This window comes from Podarcis tiliguerta, assembly GCF_965153285.1.
Source record: "Podarcis tiliguerta genome assembly, chromosome: 14".
Lineage (NCBI taxonomy): Eukaryota > Metazoa > Chordata > Lepidosauria > Squamata > Lacertidae > Podarcis > Podarcis tiliguerta.
In genome coordinates, this window is record NC_139547.1 from 16,190,380 (window position 1) to 16,211,201 (window position 20,822).

The 20,822-nt window shown below is 43.3% G+C and overlaps 1 protein-coding gene across 2 annotated transcripts in view; it reads right to left on the bottom strand.

The window, feature by feature from the left end:
• BNC1 (basonuclin zinc finger protein 1) overlaps positions 1 to 19,529 on the bottom strand; it is a 32,513-nt gene extending 12,984 nt beyond the window's left edge. Inside the window, exon 1 of one of the 2 annotated variants that reach the window (XM_083411937.1) lies at positions 19,378 to 19,529. Coding sequence is in view for 1 of the 2 variants with exons in the window: in XM_083411936.1 (XP_083268062.1) it covers positions 19,104 to 19,112 (9 nt within the window). In the remaining variant the exon portion in view is untranslated. Of the gene's footprint in view, positions 1 to 19,103; positions 19,349 to 19,377 lie in introns of those variants that run through there. The other variant, XM_083411936.1, reaches the window with a different exon arrangement.
• Positions 19,530 to 20,822: the final 1,293 nt, after the last annotated feature.

Genomic DNA, 20,822 nt, shown 5'->3' on the forward strand with positions numbered 1-20,822 from the left:
GGGAATGGGTGATTGGCTGATAGGTGTGGTAAACCTGTTGACGACTGTCTCACAGGAAAAAACAAGGGGTGAGATGGCTAAAAATAGCTTTATCATGTACAATGAGATCAGAATCCAATGTCTCTCTTCAGACCAGGTCTCCCCATGATTTTAAGTTTGGTAATACAACTTCTCTTTCCAGTCTATTTCTGAAATTATTTTGTAATAAGACAAAAGAATGTCCTGGGAGATTGAAGTGTTCTCCTATTGGTTTCTCTGTCTTGTGATTCCTGATATCAGTGGCGCTGTGGGTTAAACCACAGAGCCTAGGGCTTGCTGATCAGAAGGTCAGCGGTTCAAATCCCCGCAACGGGGTGAGCTCCCGTTGCTCGGTCCCTGCTCCTGCCAAGCTAGCAGTTCGAAAGCATGTCAAGGTGCAAGTAGATAAATAGGTACCGCTCTGGCGGGAAGGTAAATGGTGTTTCCGTGCGCTGCTCTGGTTCGCCAGAAGCGGCTTAGTCATGCTGGCCACATGACCCAGAAGCTGTACGCCAGCTCCCTTGGCCTGTAAAGCGAGATGAGCGCAGTCACCCCAGAGTCATCCGCGACTGGACCTAATGGTCAGGGGTACCTTTGCCTTTACCTTTATCCTTTGGAGTAGGGTTTGGTAGGGTAGGGTTTGGTAGGCATAGGGTTTAGTAGCGTAGGGTTTGTTTTAAAATCTAGTTTTTCTTCCAGTAGTTCCAGGGATGAGAATCTGTGGCCCTCCAGATGTTGCTAGATTCCAGCTGCCATCATCCCTGACCTGGGATGCTGAATGGGGCTGATGGAACTCCAGAAATATCTGAAAGGCTGCGAGTCCCCCAACTGGGAGGGTATGTCATTTTAGGGGGTGAAACTTAATTTTTGCTTTCCCCCCAGTTATGGGTGTGAGGAATTAAAACCTGCTATTATTATTATTAACGCATCCATTCTTAAGGAAATCAGCCCTGAGTGCTCACTGGAAGGACAGATCGTGAAGCTGAAGCTCCAATACTTTGACCACCTCATGAGAAGAGAAGACTCCCTGGAAAAGAGCCTGATGCTGGGAAAGATGGAGGACACAAGGAGAAGAGGACGACAGAGGACGAGATGGTGGGACAGTGTTCTCGAAGCTACAAACATGAGTCTGACCAAACTGCGGGAGGCAGTGGAAGACAGGAGTGCCTGGCGTGCTCTGGTCCATGGGGTCACGAAGAGTCGGACATGACTGAACGACTAAACAACAACAATTATTATTGTCATCAGACAACATATAAAATTATTATTATTATTATTATTATTATCAAGCTTGGTAAGTCTATGTTTGGTGAAGAAGCACATAAACTGCTTTCAGAAAACCAAAGAATTTTAATGTTACCTTCTGAAAATGTTGGGTAATGATGACGTTGATGATGACTAATAATAATAATAATCTGCAAGTACTTGGCAATCATTTTTAATTATTTCCATGCAACTTTACACACATTTTACTTAACAAGCAAAGCTAAACTATATTATTTTAGCCAGAATTCCAGGTCATGCTGCAACTTTTTAGCAACCCTCGTTTTGGGAATTTGAAAGCTGGAAAACTCATCACGCCATACTGCGCCAGCTCATTTTGCAAAGGCTGAAACTTGAGCAAAGAAATTTAAGTCAACCAGTCATATGAGTTTTAACTGCGTAGGTTTGCATGGGTAAAAAAGAGTATCTCCAAAGGGGGGGAAATCTTTAGATGATGTCACTACAGGCATCATTCTGCAAGTAGTGCACTGTGTCATATTTCATAGAGACTTCCTCAGGCGAGGCCTCCTTCCACCTGCCTTGACCCACCCTCTAGCCTCTGCTTCTCAATTTGTATTGTATTATTTTATGTACTGTGGCTTGCCGTTGTTTTAATAATAATAATAATAATAAAATTTATTTATACCCCACCCTCCCCAGCCGAAGCTGGGCTCAGGGCGGCTAACAACAATCAAAATAATCCAACATTCTAAAAACATTCATTATAAAATTAATTAAAATCAAATTGATGGCAACCATTAAACAAAATTCTGTGCAGATTGCCAGAGGAGGGGGTCAGGCTGCACCCTGACCAAAGGCCTGGTGGAACAGCTCTGTCTTGCAGGCCCTGCGGAAAGATGTCAAGTACCGCAGGGCCCTAGTCTCTTGTGACAGAGTGTTCCACCAGATTGGAGCCGCGGCCGAGAAAGCCCTGGCTCTAGTTGAGGCCAGTCTAATCTCTCTGTGTCCTGGGATCTTCAGGATGTTTTTATTTGCAGACCATAAATTTCTCTGTGGGTTTAGAAATTATTTATTGTAACTGTTGAGTGGATTTCTTTTTAACTTTTATATGTTGACATTATTCTTTTATACTGTTCTAATGATTGTTGAATGTTACTTTTTTGGTGTAGGTTGCTTATTTTAAAGTTTTGTTTTATTGCTACATTTTTGTATTGCATTAGATTGTTATAAGACGTACATTTTTTGTTTCTTTAGCTTGCAAACCGCCTTGAGTATTGTAAGATAGAAAGACGGTATACGAATTATAAATGATGATGATGATGATAGTAAGTCGTAGGTGAGCTTGGCATCTACAGCGAGCAATCGCTGATAGGAATGTTATGATTCCGAATAAGTTAAATTCCCATTCTCAGACACTCACTCATTCTCACACAGACAAATACAGCCCACGCTGGTTAGGGAAAAAAGTGTTTCCTGAGCGCCAGAGACAGAGGTTGAAGGGCCATATTTGACTCCATCCCTGAAAGAGGCCTTCATGCAGACTGTTTCTTCCCAGTGCTATTTTTCAAAAGAAAAAAGTGCCAGAACTCACCATTAACACTTCCCTTTTTTGTCTTAGAAGGCAACGGTGCTCACCTGAGGGGCGCCGGAACTGGGTTCTGGCGAGTTCTGACCCCCCCAAAAAAGTCCTTCCCATCCCCCATCCTGAGTAGTAAAAAGGCACACAGTGTGGTAATTAATAGTAAAACAGAGAGAAAATGGGGGGGGGGATATTGGGACAGGGGAGGAATGATCATTTGCAGAAAGCAACAAAATTCCTTTGTGTTGAAAAGCAATCTCCATGACTGATACCTCCACTGCCTGTTTATGGCAGCCCCCTGTACCTTGTGTACAGTTGCACAGAAAAAGGAATTCAAGCAAGCGTAATAATACTAATTATTATTATTATTATTTATTTATATCCTGCCCATCTGGCTGGGCCACTCTGGGCAGCTCCCAACAGAATACCAAAAACACGATAAAAGATCAAACATTAAAAACTTCCCTAAATAGGGCTGCTTTCAGATGTCTTCTAAAAGTCAGATAGTTGTTTATTTTCTCGATATCTGATGAGAGGGTGGTCCACAGAGCGGGCGCCACTACCAAGAAGGCCCTCTGCCTGGTTTCCCTCACTTTCCCTCATGATGGGGTACACTGTCAAAGGAAAAGTAACCCTCTTAGAAATTGATTGATAGCTTTCCTATTGATACAAGTACTGGTCATTTGAGGAAGCAGGAGCTTCCATCTTCAACATCATCAACAACAACCTTTGGTTACTCTAGAGAGAGGAGTGGATTGGACAGAATATATAAAAGGATATTATTATTATTATTATTATTATCATCATCATCATCATCATCATCATCATCATCATCATTATTATTATTATATTGCCAAGGCAATTATTATAGATCCCAAGGCGGTTTGCAACAGAAAAATAGGGAATGAGAATATAAAATAAAACAAAAACAAACCAATAACCCTCTTCCCACAAACACATTTGAAAAGCCATAGGCCTGGTTATAGAGAAACATTTTTGTCTGGTGCCTAAAGATATATAAGAAAGGTGCTAGACCAGCCTCCCTGAGGGGAGTATTTCACAAATCTGGAGCCACTGCAGAAAAGGCCCATTCTTATGTTGCCAGCTGCTAGAGACACATGAAGAAGGTTCTCAGGAGATGAGTGTAAGATCTGGGTTGGTTCATATAAAAAATAAAAATAGAGTCCAGGTTACAGCAATGGTATTAGGGGAATCTCAAAAAAGTTTAAAGGCTATGGACGGAGGAACACTTTGTAGGAGTGGTTCGTTGAAAAAACGTTAAGTAAATCAGTAAGCGAACATTGCAAAAACTAAGAAATGTACCTGAGAAAAAGCAATCAGTTTCCTGTGAATTTACAACACATGCATTACAACACACACTGAGAACTGAGCTCTGAGAGTCACTTTGCTTTAGATAGCCGGTTAGCCCAGCAGTTGGCATACTTCTGATAGAGCCGCAGAAAGTCATAAATTTTCTTTATAAGGTTCATCTAAGTGGGATGGGGGGTGGGGAGAAAGTATGTTGTGTTGAGCCAAGGCCTCGTTGACTTCACGAGATGTCAACTATAACTGGAGTTCAATTATATTACCTCACTGCACTCCTTCAAGATGCTGTACTTTCCATAGACGGCGGTGTGTTCATCAGCCCCAGAAGATCAGAGTTAGATCAGCATTCCATAAATAAAGAGAGTCCGCAAAGAGGCGTCCCAGCAAAAAAGGGGGATGGTTTTCGAAGGCAGTTGTCCAAACAGATACATCAAGATGCAATCTAATATTCTTTCAGATAACCTTCACTTGTTTCATGGGCTTTTACTTTCTTTCTCCATTCATCAAATTTCATCACTTCCTCGCACTTTTTTGTTAGGCTTGGGTTAGGCTGGATCCCTGTCTGCTGCCCTGTCTGCTTACAGGCACGAACCTCTATATAAGATTGCAAGAATGCTAAATACAACAAGGTATCCATTTGCTAGATCGTGGGCCAGATTACTGAATATTCAGCTGATGTTGTAGGATAGCTGTGTGGCTAAAGACTTCAGTGCCTAAGTAAGAAACCCCTGTTTACTAACCATTCCCTCCTTGCTTTTTATAGTGTCTGGATCCTGTGTAATTGTTGATACATCTCTTATTTGCTGTCATATTATATTCACTTTTGACCAGGGTGGATTTGATTTAAATCATGATTTAAATCACTAGTCAGTAAGACTCGATTTAAATAGTTTTTTTTTTTTACAAAAAGACTCATTCCTGCTGGTATAATCTTAATATTGACAACCAGATGAAGGTTTCATTTTTGGAGTAATAAATTTTCAGAGTAGTTTTTACAGTTCTTTCCAAAATTACTGATTTGGTTATACTATTAGAAATACATAGAGAGATAATTATGAAATTATTGTGAGGTTTAAGAAGTTAACTGTTAATATTTGGACAACTTTTCTGCTGTACTTTATCGGAAGGAGAAAAATAATCATTTCCTTAATAACAATTTAAACAATTTATTTAACTAAAACAATAGCATTATAGCATATGTATCCAAGCTTGTTAACTGATGTGGTTATTTTTTATTTTTTTTTAAAAAAAATCCTCACAACTTAGACTGAGTTTTAGCACACATGAAAAACTTAAAACAAATCCTTATTTCCCAATGAATAGCCTTTGGACAATAATGTAACTTAAACAGAAAACTATCTTTAGAAAGATTTTTCCTCCAAAAGCATTTTATAAATCCAATTTAAATAAAAAAAATCTGATTTAAATAAAAAACCCCCGAATTATAATAATTTTTTTTAAAAATCATAGATTTTTATCCACCCTACTTTTGACTGGAAGCCCGTTTGATAACCACTGAGTGGCATACGCACGCTACAACAGCAACAACAATAAATTCTTTTGGGAGTCTGCCTCTGGAAACCTTCAAAACCCCCTTTTAAAAAGCAGCAGCACTTACCAGACTGGTATGAATGGTGGCAATGGCAGCTGTCAGTCTTCCTCATCGCTGGAGGACGATGTGGAAACAATGACAAGGCAGGCAGACTGGTACTCCAAAGTGCTTGGCTGTGATTTAGAGGTACACCAGTACCCTGAACTGCTAGCCATTTCCCCCACTCATTTTCAGCCATTTTTTCAGTTTCCCCACTCTCTTTTTTGGGGGGGGGGCTGTTTTTGCCCTCTTTGTGCCTTTTTGCAGATTAAACTGATGTATTTAATTTCCCTCCTCACCTCGCATGTACACGGTCGTGCGCAAGTTGAACACACGGCAAGTGGGGAGACATCGGTATTCCGCTCCTTTCCCCCTCTTTTCTTGACCCTCCCACCCCAAACCCTCAGTATCTCGCCACTGAGCATCTTGAGTTCTCATTGGGCTCTCTCCCCCACCTGCCATTTCCTCCCCCTACTTCCGCATATATTGGGAATCCCTCCAGCAGGCCGATATTTCCATTTCGTTTCCTTAATGGGGGCATTTTGCTGCATCGCCATTATAACTTTACTGCGGAGTCGACCATCAGTATATACGATGCAATGTAAAGAAATAATGGCCAGGTGTCCCACCTCATACAAAGCATTCCTCCATTTGAAGGACTGTCCCGTCTGTCCAATTTAAACATAAATAACCATAAGGAGGAAGAGTGAGGGCACTGAAACTGCCCACCAACAGGAGTAGCTCCATCTGCACCACACATTTAAAACAGTATCATTCCACTTTTAAACAGTCATGGCTTCCCCTCATAATCCTGGGTTCTGTGGTTTGTCAAGGGTGCTGGGGGTAGTTAGAAGACCCCTCCTCCCTTCAAAGAGTGACCTTTCCAAGAGTGGTTTAATAGTCAATCCTTCTTCCCAAGGAATTATGGAACTGACATAACTTGCCACAACAATTGATTATTTTCTTTGTTGCTAATATTAACTTACGGCCTTTTACGGATGCTTCTTCCAAATGCTCAAATACCACTGGAAATACTAACTCAGTAACCCTTACAACAGCCCTGTGAGGTAGTCAAGAACGAGTACAGTGGAACCTCAGGTTGCGGACGTCCCGTGACGGAGGCACGTCCGCAACCTGCAGCGTCTGCATCCTGAAGTCTGCGCCAGAACGATTTGGCGCTTCTGCGCAAGCGTGAAGCACAATTTAGCGCTTCTGCGCATGCATGAGCGATGAAACCCGGAAGTAACCCCTTCCAGTACTTCCAACGTTTCCCGCGGTCCGCAACCTGAAAACACATAACCTGAAGCGTCTGTAACATGAGGTATGACTGTACTACACTGGGGTTTTGGGGGTTTTTTGGCCAGAGCTCACCAGAACTCAGTCCTGGCACCTCTCAGGTGAGCGCCATTGTCATTCTAAGAGAACGACGGAGGTGTTCATGGTGAGTCCTGGCACCTCTTTTTCTAGAAAAGTAGCACATTAGAGATGGGAGGCTTGAGGGACAAAGCATGCACAATTGAAGCAACTGCATATTATTTCATTGTACAGTCCTGCTTCCCTTTTGCTTTCCCTGTTTGTTTCCCCTGCATATGTCTTTAGATTGTAAGCAAATTAGGGCAGGGACCTGTCCTTTTCTAATCTTTAAAGTGCCACCATGCTCATGGGTGGCACTGTATAAATTAGGAAATCAGTATATAATTCCATCGAATAAGTTTCTACCAAAGCTAAGGTTTGAATCAAAGGCTTCTTGGTTCACACCTCTACCTTTGGGATGACAGTACAAATGGAAACAGATACTTCTATACAGGCAAACGTCACTGTAAGTTTTGTTCTGGCCAGCTTAATTTAAACAGAGACAGCTTTGTAGTCAGCATTCAGGGTGGCGATAAAGAGGTAGATCAGTCCCAGAGCAAAACTCGACCAACAGGACAGCTGGCAGATTTGTGGGTCTCGCAATGGAAAGCAGACCGTTATCAGAACTCATCTGTCTCTGGATTAAGGTAGAAATTCTTTCCCAAGTGCAGTTTAGGTCATTAGAACATCTAAATGCCAAATTCTCTGCTCTGTGTACATGATGGGAACGAGAGAGTGATTTATAGCTTCTGCTAATAGACTGGCGAGCTTGGTACCAGCCGGCCTGTAAACAAGAGAGGGTGTTTTTCCTTTCCTTCCAGGAATCTAATTTTTTGGGTGCCATTATCCATTCAAAATATTTCCTCTGGCTGCTCTAAAATCTTCTTCCCTCCCCGAAATCCTTTTTCTTCTCACACCCTCCGTTTTAGAAAAAATGCACCACCTCACTTGACACCCTTTTACGATGACAAAATTTCCCATTTTCCTTCATCTCCCCACAGTGAGATCCATACTGAACTGGGTCTGGATCAGATCTGAGCTCAGTCGTGCCCCCGGTCCCCTGAGATTAACCTTGGGAACTGCCTGCAAAACGTCAAGAACAGCGGTATAAAATTAAATGGGTCTGTTTATTAGGCAGTTGGCCTCTCTTAGCACATCTCGTGCATTTCCCTGTTGTTTACAACACATCCAGAAGGAGTCCTGAAGCGATTTACAAGAACTTGCAAGATTCAAAAGGTAGATAGATGACGTGCAGCAGAATTTGAGTTCCACGGAAAGATTTAGGACACAGTGATGATTGCCAGGGAAGGAGAGGGCAGGATTTGAAGTGAAGCATAACTGCCCATTAAAAGGCAACCTGGGAGCCTGCTTTTATAACTCAGATCCTCCAAGTGTCCCTACTTTCCATGGACAGTCCTGGATTTACAGAAGACATTCTGGTTTCTGATTTGATCTCGGGATGTCCCACTTTTCCTTAAGACATCCCTATTTTCATTAGAGAAATGTTGGAGGGTATGGAGTTTTCCAACCCCCGAGCCAAGGAGATAAGTTACTATACAACCTATAGAAGATATCTGAAGGCAGCCCTGTGTAGTGAAGTTTTTAAAAAATGTTTAATGTTTTATTATGTTTTCATATATGTTGAAGTCACCCAGAATGGTACCCCAGTCAGATGTGTGGGGTATAAATAATGATGATGATGTTGATGATCATAATCTTCACCATCATAATCAGTGGTTTTTTTCTGGGGGGATGCAGGGGTACACATACCCCTAAACATTTTGTGAATCTGATGACGGCTTCATTTCCTTTCCAGGTGATTTTCTTGAGTCAAAATGAGAGTACCCCTAAACATTTTGTTTTTTTAGAAAAAAGCAATGATAATATTAAATAGGGCATCTGTATTTTCATCAGAGAAATGTTGAGGGGCATGACAACTGGATTATTGTATTGTTGTAACCTGCCTTGGGAACTTACGGTGAAGGGTGGGTAAGATATCTAATTAATTAATTAATATGTGGCATAATATAGCAAACTCAAGGTATAGATTAGAAGATGAAGCCAGTATGCATTCGCAAAATGTAAGATATCATGCTCTGTTCCAAATCTGTGCGTACGCTTTTCTGTATGCCAGGATTTCTCCGTTTTAAAATGAAAGGCAGGCAGATATTCACCACCATTGAAATGAATGGAGAAATCCTGTTGAGCATGGAAGATCCATGTGTTGTGAACTTACGGGTTACTGAGAGCTATACCTTCAAAGGGTGGGGTAGAAGAAAACAAACATACAAATTTCTTTTGGGCTACTGTGTTTCTCAAGATAAACTTTAGAAATATATATTAAAGTTGACATTTGGTTTGCCAATACTTTGCACATACTTTGTACATGTCAGCTCCCGAGTAAGACCCATTGAGTTCAATTATACCGAATTAGGCTTAAGTCTATTTATTGCTACTATTTAGGGCTATAGGAAGCCGCCTTATGTAGAGTCACCACATTGGTCCATCTAACTCAGGACAGTCTAGCTCAGCCTTTGCTAACTTGGCCAGGTGCCCCAGAAGGCTCAGCCCCAGCCATCAGCAGGTTGATGAAGGCTGGCCTAGTCTGACTGACAGCAGGTCTTAGGGGTTTCAGAAGTCTTTCCAAGCCCATTCCCAGCCCCGCGGTGTCTCCTTCTTGGAGATGTCAGGGGCAGCAGAAAGGATCCAGCAGAAACGAAGTCAGTGCTCTCCCACTGAACTTCAGTCCTTCCCCAAAATTAAAATATGGAAAAAGAGAGCTGTCTCTGTTTAAATTAAGCGGGCCATTCTCATGCACATTATCTCAAGCTGCCATCCAGTATTGTCTACTCCAGGGGGGAGGCACTGTGATGCCCTCCAGATACTGTTGAACTCCAATTCCCATTAGCCACAGCCAGTTTGGCAAACGATCAGGGATGATGGGAGTTGTAGTTCAGGAACATCTGGAGGACACCAGACTGGCTATCTGGTCTACCCTGATTGGCTGTGGCTGGTTTCAGACAGAATGTCTTTCCTCTAGCCATGCCTGGAGATGCTAGAATCGAACCTGGGAGTTTCTGTATGCAATGCAGATGTTCTGCCCCTGAGTGATGAGCCTTCTCTGGGCTTCCCTGGAACCTTTGTGCCTCCAGATGTTGCTGAACTACAACTCCCACCCTCCCTGTCCATTGACCATGCTGGCTGGGGTTGATGGAAGTTGGAGCCCAACAACTTCTGAAGGATCACAGACTCACCTTCACTCCTCTTTCTGAAGAGCTGTAGGGTGCAAGTTGATTTCAAAAGTAAAGAACGTTAAGAAAAGAGTGACGTTGAAGGAGAATGGAAAGTTACTCATCAAAAGCCAGTGGCAGTCAGACTGCACATCGTCCCTTGGTCACTGTGTTCTCCATTATGGTGAGATGTTTCGTATTTCTGCGTAAATCATAGTAACTGTTACTAAAGGTGCACCTATACTTATAAATTAGCAAGTGCAAGTTGTATGCAAATCAGTGGCCTCTTTAGTCCTCTTTTTTGTGATCTGCAAGTGGTCATCCTGTAGCGCATTCTTGCCTGATACAACTCTATCACACACTTTTACTGGTTCCATATTTTCAGTTCTTCCTGTAACTAGTTCAAAATCAGAAAAACATCTTGGTTGCCATCACATACTTCAACATGCCATGGACCTATTTAGCCCAGCATTTTAAAAAGTAAGTAGAGAATTCTTCCCTACCACAACTAGCTCACTTTAAAAGTTTTCTCCACTTCCCAAGTTTTGTTTTTTTTTAAATCCTCTCGCAAGATGGAGATTTTATTTGAATGGTCAACACCTTAAGGCCAAGGATAAAAGCTGTTCCCCTTCCCAAAGTTTTTAGTCATTGGAAAGGAATGCTGCCTGCTTGAAAATTAACACGATGGCATTGCATCATTAGAGGCAATTATTAAAAATCTGTTGTGCTCATCCTCAGGAGAATATGTGTTTTTTTTTCCTGTTTTACATTGTGTAATGTAAACTGCAAAAAATATATTGCGTAAGTCTCCAACGTTGTTGATGATATCTTGTGCATATACTCTGTGCGGTTGAGTTTAAAATGTATGGAGTTGCATAAGATAAAGTTGCACGATCCAGTTCAGATGTAGGTTTTCTTTTTGCCCGAGAGCTAAGGTCACATCTGCACTCCTATACCTCTTTAACAGCCATGGCTCTCTCTGGGAAATGTAGTTTGTTAAAGGTGCTGGGAATTGTAGCTCTCTGAGGGGTCTCCTAACAACTCTCAGCACCCTTAGCAAAGTACAGTCCCCTGGATTCTGTTTAAAGTTGTACAAGAGTGCTTGACGGGTAAACTATGGATGTGACCTAAATCAGCTGAAACCACAGAAGATCTTGTCCTCCTGCAAGATCTGAAGCTGTGTTTTAAGATGAGGTTTCTGATGCTAATGCAATACCTACACATTGGCCAGAATGCTCAATTGCACTACAAATTTCTCTCTCTCTCTTCACTTAAATAGAGCAAACAAAGTCCAGAGGGAAAATAAATATTCATAACACTTTACTAAGCAAACTGAACAAAAACAGTGTAAAGTCTGAGGAGAAAAAAACATAGGTCTTTGTTACTTGCACATAGCAGGAAGACATTGACCTAAACATACAGAGTTAAACTCCCTCAGAACTATGCAGCCAACTGGAGCATGTGCTTCCTTAATGATGATCACACCACTGTGCTTGGTTACTAAAGGCCATTTCCACCACCATCGCGGCTCTTCATTGACTGACTCACTAAGAACAGAATTAACCCTTAAGCCACACATGGAATGATCTCTGCTGTTGCATCTCTTTCTGTCCCACCTCCTCCTGCTTTCTCTTCTGTATCATCGACAATTAGAGGTTAACATATATAGCACGAATGAGGCTCAAAAGCAATTTAAGCATCATGTACGAAAACGCTATAAGCCTTAGGGATGATGTGCCACTAACAATCAAATCCTGAATCTCTAAGGGCTATAGCATGCATGGTTTTCTTTGCATTATATATCAGTGTATACGTTACATAGGAAGTCCAAATTTTACTCAGTGCTGATGCTCACCTTTTGGGAATCCAAGATCAAATTCATGAGCGCTCAAAAACAGGTAATTATTCCCACACTTTTTGGACATAGGCTGCATTCAAATGGCAGTTTATTCCATTTTCCTGATGCTTCCCCACTCTTAATTTCTGCATTCTGAGCTTTCACATGACATTAAACGCTAGCCCCAGAAATACAGCACAAGTCTAACACTAATTTTCATGTTATTTGCTTCTAGAAAAAAATCTGTTTGCTAATAACATGGCAATGAGTGCTAAACCTGAGCTGCATTCTGCTGTCTTTCTGGAACTGGCTTTTATGCCATGTGAAAGCTCAAATAGAATGCAGAAATTATCGTATTTTTCCGTGTATAAGACTATATTGTTTCCTAAATTTTTGAAGTTTAAAATAAGGGGTCATCTTATACATGGATGGTGCATAGTGTGTTTTCTTAATTTTGAATCCCCCAAAATAGGGGGGCGTCTTATACACGGAAAAATACGGTAACAATCAAGGGAATGCCAGGAAATGGACAAAATGCCATACGAATGCAACCATATGCACATGAATATTGGACCATGATTTAGAGCAAGTGTGAGGAGCCCTTGTCGCTCCAGGTGCTGTTGGACTATAACTCCCATTAGGTCCAATGGCCAGGGATAATGGAATTTATAGTTCAGCAACACCTGGAGGACCAAAGGTTCCCGATACCTGCTTTAGGGGAGAGAGAGTAGCTCAGTGGTAGAACAACTGCTTCGCATGCAGAAGGCTCCAGGATTAAACCATCACATCTCCAGGTGGGTTGGCAATGTCCCCTGTCTAAAACCCTGGGCAGTCGCTGTCAGTCAATGCGAACCAAAGGGAGCTAATATTGCTGGACTACAGCTCCCATCATCCCTGACGCAGGCTGGGGATGATGGGAGTTGGAGTTCCACATCTGGATGGTACCACAGGAAATGAGCCATTGCTAATCTGATGACTAATTGAAATGCTTTTTATAGCATAGTATTGGAGACATGCAAACTGACCACCCAAATTCGCAAACCTTTGGGTCTACCCAGGAGAAAAAAAGCAGGAAGGGAATGCTTTTGGTGACTGATGGCCACTAACCTAGACAGCATCTTAAAAAGCAGAGACATCACCATGCCAACAAAGGTCCGTATAGTTAAAGCTATGGTTTTCCCAGTAGTGATGTATGGCAGTGAGAGCTGGACCATCAAGAAGGCTGATCGCCGAAGAATTGATGCTTTTGAATTATGGTGCTGGAGGAGACTCTTGAGAGTCCCATGGACTGCAAGAAGATCAAACCGATCCATTCTGAAGGAAATCAGCCCTGAGTGCTCACTGGAAGGACAGATCCTGAAGCTGAGGCTCCAATACTTTGGCCACCTCATGAGAAGAGAAGACTCTTTGGAAAAGACCCTGATGTTGGGAAAGATTGAGGGCACAAGGAGAAGGGAATGACAGAGGATGAGATGGTTGGACAGTGTTTTCGAAGCTACCAGCGTGAGTTTGACCAAACTGCGGGAGGCAGTGGAAGACAGGAGTGCCTGGCGTGCTCTGGTCCATGGGGTCATGAAGAGTCGGACACGACTAAACGACTAAACAACAACAAGAAGAAGATGCACAGATGACAACCACATTGGGCAGCCTGAAGTTTCTGGAGAGTTTTCTTTGGCTGTGGAAAGCTGGAATGACTCGCCAGAGTATACAACTGCAGGCTACAGTATGGCACCCATTGGCACCCAGGCATCTTAGACACAGTCCCTTGGTCCCTGCCAGGGCAACCCTACACTACTAATTTTATTTTCATGAGGGTTGTTGGCTTTGGGGGCTTTTTGTGTTGTTTAGCAAGGGTTACCTATTGTCTGAGGGGTGCACTGTGTGATTTTTTTTTGGCCTGTGTTTTATTTTTTGGGGGGGAGGTATATATGTTTTGGTTTATTTTTGGGGGGTTCTGAGCACCACCAGCTTTTCTTCTGTGCACTGGGTATTTTGCGGTGCCTGGGACAGTTTCCAAGATCTCCAAACAGGCTCCCAGGTACCAAAAGGTTGAGATGCACCGGAATGGAACATTTCTTATAATGAATTGAAAGGAGGAACATAGTTGCTCATTCGTTGCTCAGCTGTCCCAAGGCAGTCACACAATTTGCCTTTGCTGGGCAGTGGCAATTTTGGACGTGGGACTTAATGGTTCTCACGAGGGGCTGTGCTCTTTCAGTGGCAATGTGCATTACTTCACTTGCTTCAAATTGTGGGGGGAAACCCTGTGGCGCTTTGTGGCCCTCCCTCCTTATTCTGCTGAGTGGGGCCCTGGGCTGCCTGCCCTAAAGGCCTACACCAGGCATAGGCAAACACCGGCCCTCCAGATGTTTGGGACTACAATTCCCATCATCCCTGACCACTGGTCCAGTTAGCTAGGGATGATGGGAATTGTAGTCTCAAACATTTGGAGGGCCGAGTTTGCTATGCCTGGCCTACACTAATGGTGCCACTGCTATTGTTCGGAGTTGGGAAGGGCCATGAATGTCATCTGGTCTCACCCCCTGCAATGCAGGCATCTTTTGTCCAATGTGGGACTCGAACCCACAACCTTGAGACTCATTCCTTTAGCCAGGCATTCTGCTTCTAATGGTGGCAAATAAAATTACTCTGTAAGTTAAAAAGGAAGGCATGAAGGGGGTGATTCAGACCCTGTTGGTTGTCCACAGTATCTCGTAGTCCAGGTTACATACTACTTTTGAATACAGAAGCTACATTCACTGTGGCTCCATCCATTGTAGCTACCCAGCATTGACAGACTGATCCTCCGACTATTACTGGATGTGCCCAATATGGAACTTCATAAGGTTCCTTGGAATTTCATACTGGGCACCTTGGGGAAGAATGTAGCAACAGCAGCAATAATAATAATAATAATAATGGTCATAATAGTAAGGTAAAGGTAAAGGGACCCCTGACGATTAGGTCCAGTCGTGACTGACTGGGGTTGCGGCGCTCATCTCACTTTATTGGCCGAGGGAGCCGGCATACAGCTTCCGGGTCATGTGGCCAGAATGACTAAGCCACTTCTGGTGAACCAGAGCAGTACACGGAAACGCCATTTACCTTCCCACCGGAGCGGTACCTATTTATCTACTTGCACTTTGACGTGCTTTCGAACTGCTAGGTTGGCAGGAGTAGGGACTGAGCAACGGGAGCTCACCCCGTCGCGGGGATTCAAACTGCTGACCTTCTGATCAGCAAGTCCTAGGCTCTGTGGTTTAACCCACAGTGCCACCCACATCCCATTAGTAATAGTAATAATACTCAAAAGATTTAGAGCACAGGCCCTCCAAGTGTCTCTATTTTCCAGGGACAGTCCTGGATTTACAGGAGCCGTCCCAGTGTCTGATTTGATTCCGGAACGTCCCACTTTTCCTTTGGACACCCCTATTTTCATCGCAGAAATGTTGGAGGGGATGGAGTTATGCGAGCCCCCGGAGCCAAGGAGATAACTAACTATGCAACCATTAGAAGACATTTGAAGGCAGCTCTGTGTAGGGAAGCTTTTTAAAAAAATGTTTAATGTTTTATTATGTTTTTATATATGTTGGAAGCTGCCCAGAGTGGCTGGGGCAACTCAGTCGGATGGGCAGAGTATGACGATGATGATGGAAGAGGACATCTCTGTTTCCATCAGAGAAACGTTGGAGGATATGTTGTTGCTACCCAGCATTGATAGACCAATCCTCCCATTATCACTTGATGTGCCCACTATAGAACTTCAAATGGTTCCTCTGAATTTCATACAGTGGTACCTCGGGTTAAGTACTTCGTTCCGGAGGTCCGTTCTTAACCTGAAACTGTTCTTAACCTGAAGCACCACTTTAGCTAATGGGGTCTCCTGCTGCTGCCGTGCCGCCAGAGCACAATTTCTGTTCTCATCCTGAAGCAAAGTTCTTAACCCAAGGTACTATTTCTGGGTTAGCGGAGTGTGTAACCTGAAGCGTATGTAACCTGAAGCGTATGTAACCCGAGGTACCACTGTATTGGGAACCTTGGGGAAGGTTGTAGTAGTAATAATAATCACAATATTTTGAGAATGGGCCATAGCTTAATGGTAGAGTATCTGTTTGGAATGCAGGTGGTCCGGGTTCAATTCCCGGCAACTTCAGGTAGGGCTGGGAGGGGCTCCCTGCCTGAAATCCTGGAGAGTAGCTGCCAGTCAGTGCAGACAGTATAGAGTTAGATGGACAAAGGCAAGATCCATTCATTTTCCCCACCCTACCCACAACCTTCTTCTTTACGGTTAAAGACGATAAGGCAAATTCGCAAGTTCCTACGGGGTTTTTTTTTAATCTGCCAGCTCACTCCATCCTAAAATATACGGCATCAGTTAAGAAATGAATCGCAAACTTTAAATGAGAAAGGAAGCTGAATTTGGGAGAAGCGGCGCTCCCAGTATCCTAGTACAGTGGTACCTCGGGTTACACACGCTTCAGGTTACATACGCTTCAGGTTACAGACTCCGCTAACCCAGAAATAGCACCTCGGGTTAAGAACTTTGCTTCAGGATGAGAACAGAAATCGTGCTCCGGCGGCGCGGCGGCTGCAGGAGGCCCCATTAGCTAAAGTGGTGCTTCAGGTTAAGAACAGTTTCAGGTTAAGAACAGACCTCCAGAACGAATTAAGTACTTAACCCGAGGTACCACTGTACATAACGGATTTGAGGTTAAATGTGCGCAGTTTCGGAAGAGTCCACCGAGGCAACGCAGCGGTGGTGAGGCATGCCTCTTCCCAAACTAATTAAACGGATTGCCTCTGCTCCTCAAGAGCCAAAGAGGGAGAGCAGCCCACACGGCCTGTCGCTATCCCTAAAAATCAACATCCAGCGACTGGACGCATCTCTGGCAATTTGTGCTGTGATCCCAACGTTACAGGAAGACAATGGGTAGCCCCAGCCGCCTACTTTGCAAAAAGAGAGATCCCAGGACTTTCGCTCTGTTTGAGTGTCTGTGTGTAAACAGCAGCAACCTGCACTATAATTTTTTCCTTTTTTTTTTAAAAAAAAGCAAGTTAATGGATAGCAAGATACACTCATTTTCCGCACCCCACCCACAATTTTCGTCTTTACAATTAAATACGATTAGCTGGCATTCCCTTTAACCGTCAGAGGCGCACAGTGGCAGATCTGTAGCCACAAAAGAGGCACAGTAAATGAGAAGAACATGTTCCTACACTGCATCTGAGAAAGTTTGGCTCCGAGCTATGCACTGATTAATATCAGATCTCCTCCTTTACTCGCCTCTTGACAATCTTGTCACATCTGGCTGACAAATCCTTACAAGCTTATCCAAACCAAGGCAGCCCCAGTCATGCTCGGGGTCTAGCTGGAAGGAAGCGGCAACACCAGCCGCGCACTGATGTGCCATCAGTGAAACTAATGAAGCTGACTTCAGTTGCAGGCTCCCGGAACAGTAAAAAGGAGCACAACATGCCTCAAGGTTTTGCAACACAGCGCAGAGTTAGCTCACCAGAAGATAAGACAAACAATCACCTCCCAAGGTTCAAGGAGCCAAAGAACTGCATGATCAAAAAGAGAGAGAGGGAGGGAGACGATTGCTAACACACTTTAGCAGCAAGCTCAACCTAAAAAAAACAGCGGTACAATTTATAAATCTTGCTCCCCACTTCCACTTTTCCAAAATAACAATTAATGTTCATATTTTACCAGTCTTCCATACCTAACTCGGGTGCTGTTAAGCAGAAACGTATTTCCTCTGTCTCCGTAACTAGAAAACAATTGTTTTCCCAAGAATCCAAAGTTATCGAGTGTGGAACACATCTGTATAAAATCGCTCCCCCCCCTTTCTTTCTCACAAACCTTTTCAATTGATGGGCAATTGTTTTTATTATAATGCAAACGTTTTTTAAAAGGTAAGGAACGGGATGGTGGCAAGAGGCTTGGTGTGTTCACCGAGCAGGAAAGTAAAATTAAATATTTCTTTCGCTACGCCAGCAAGACAGCACAAGAGTCTGCTTTGACAGTTTTGTGATGGTGCTTTTTTACGGAATGAAATGACAAAGGACAGAAAACCCCAAAAGATACATCGGTGTTTGCCAGTCCGGGATGTAATGATTTAGCCTTCTAGTTCTCCTTGTATTTTAAAAGCACAAACAACAAACAACAACTTTGTGACAAGGGATTCCCCACCCCATGCCTATTTTGCAAGACATGTTATGGTCAGCAATGAACTATATATACAAAAGGCAAACACCATTGCTGGTTTGATTCCCAAAGAAACCTCCTTTGCAAAATTGCAGTCTGGTCTCCTGTGCATTTTTTTTTTTTTTACATCGCAATAATGATAATGTATTTGCTTAGAGCACTTGACTCAGAACACACTGAAGTCACAAATCATGACTTTTATAGCTATTAATGTACAACCAGGACCTGTACGATTAAACATTGTCAGGTCGTCGTGATTTACAGATCCTGATGCTTCAACGGGGGAAAGATTAATTGGCGGTCCGATTCTGCTTTATCACAATGATTTTCCATAACTTATAGGCAAAGGAAGGCAATCCATCGTTTAGGATGCATTTTGTCCAGAAGGCCAGCGTTTTGTAAGTAAGGTTTGCTGTGCAAAGCACACTTACTTTTGAATCAGTTTTTAAAAAAAGGAAAAAAAGATGAAATCAATCAATGGAGTTATTTCTGTGCAAACCTGCTTAGGCTCAGTCTGTTAAGCAAACAGATAATTCCCAAACACAAGGTAGCAGTCAAATAAGAAATCGAGTAGTGTGTAGCACCTTGAAATCTTATTGTTTGCTGTCCCAGGATAATGAAGCAATTACAGCAAATAGCATTATTTCTATAGCACAAGAGCTTGCAAGCGGGGAAGGGGGGGGTGGGACGGAAGACAACCCGAATCCATGCAGAAACTACAAAAGAACTTTCCTTACCTCCGACATTCTTACGGAGCATGTGTTTTGAGAGCTATAAAACAGTTTCCCATCCCCTCTGCTGTGAGTTGTACAAAGAAGAACCAGGAAACATTCCTGTCTGTACAAGTAAGGGAGGCAGAATCATCACACGCCTTGGTCTTTTTTACCCTTGTCTGAAGCAGAGAGCACCTCCACGCCTGATGTGCGCTTACAGGGAGCACAGGGGAGTGAAATCAGATCCCTCCTCCAGAAACCTACAGTCCTAAGTTGTGACTGCCTCTCTCTCTCTCACCTCTCCAGGATGCTCCCACCTCAGCGCTCCGGAGGGGAGTGTTTCGGCAGGGCCCTCCAGTCACAGGGCAGACCCCTCACAGCTGGCTGGGCGAGGGCATGACACTCATCTTTCACAGAGACTTGATCAAAAGGAGTCAGGGCGACCCCAGGCTCTGCTAATGCAGCGCAGGGGGAGTCTCTCTACCTCTGCTCTTACCGCCTAACTAAGGCATTAAATCAATGCAGCTAACCTAAGGCCTATATTATTATTTTTTTGCTCCTTCCCAAGAATGTGAACAACTTTCTGCAAGTAAAGCTTGGTGTGGTGTTCTTTTTTTAAAAAAAGGGGGGGACACCTCCCACCTTTTTTATTTTTTAGTACAGTGGTACCTCAGGTTAAGTACAGTGGTACCTCAGGTTACATACGCTTCAGGTTACATACGCTTCAGGTTACACACTCCCCTAACCCAGAAATAGTACCCCAGGTTAAGAACTTTGCTTCAGGATGAGAACAGAAATTGTTCAGGTTAAGAACAGACCTCCGGGACGAATTAAGTACTTAACCCGAGATACTTAATTCGTTCCGGAGGTCTGTTCTTAACCTGAAACTATTCTTAACCTGAAGCACCACTTTAGCTAATGGGGCCTCCTGCTGCTGCCGTGCCGCCGGAGCACGATTTCTGTTCTCATCCTGAAGCAAAGTTCTTAACCCGAGGTACTATTTCTGGCTTAGCGGAGTCTGTAACCTGAAGCGTATGTAACCTGAGGTACCACTGTACATGCAAAAGGTGATTTCTTGAGTTGCATCACAAAGCTTTGAAAACGGTTAAATAAAGTGAGAAAGTATTTTTTATTAAAAAAGGGAAAAGATTTTTTAAAAAATGAGGAGGGGGAAGCAAGTAAGAGGGGCACATCAAAACAAGACTTTGATCAGATATACTAATCGATGCGTGTTGTGAATACCAACATATCACATGTTGAGGGCAATTATAACTCCCTAGTATGCAAAGCCAGCATTCAGTTGCAAAGCTGGAACCCTACCAATTAAACCTGGGAGCCCACGTATAAGAGCTGATAAACATAGTGGAACACTATACCTCATGCTTGCTGAGTTAAACTATCGGTCCAACTAGCTAAGTATTGCCTACACAGGCTGGCAGCAGCTCTCTAGGGTTTCAGACAGAGGACATTCCCAGTCCTACCTGGAGATGCCTACGACTGAACCAGGGACCTTCTGCATGTAAGGCAGAATGAGTTCCTGTGTCCCCACTGGAAAGCTGCAGTTCCTTTTTCTTGTCTCCCTCTAGAAGGCAGCTGAGCTCAGGAAGTACTCATCCCAGTGGCAGGCACCTCTCTCACCAATATTCATTCTCTCTCTCTCTCTCTCTCTCTCTGTCCCTCTCCTAACACGTTTTATTGTGTGTTATATTGCACTCTAACATGACCTAGAACCATAGCTGTCAA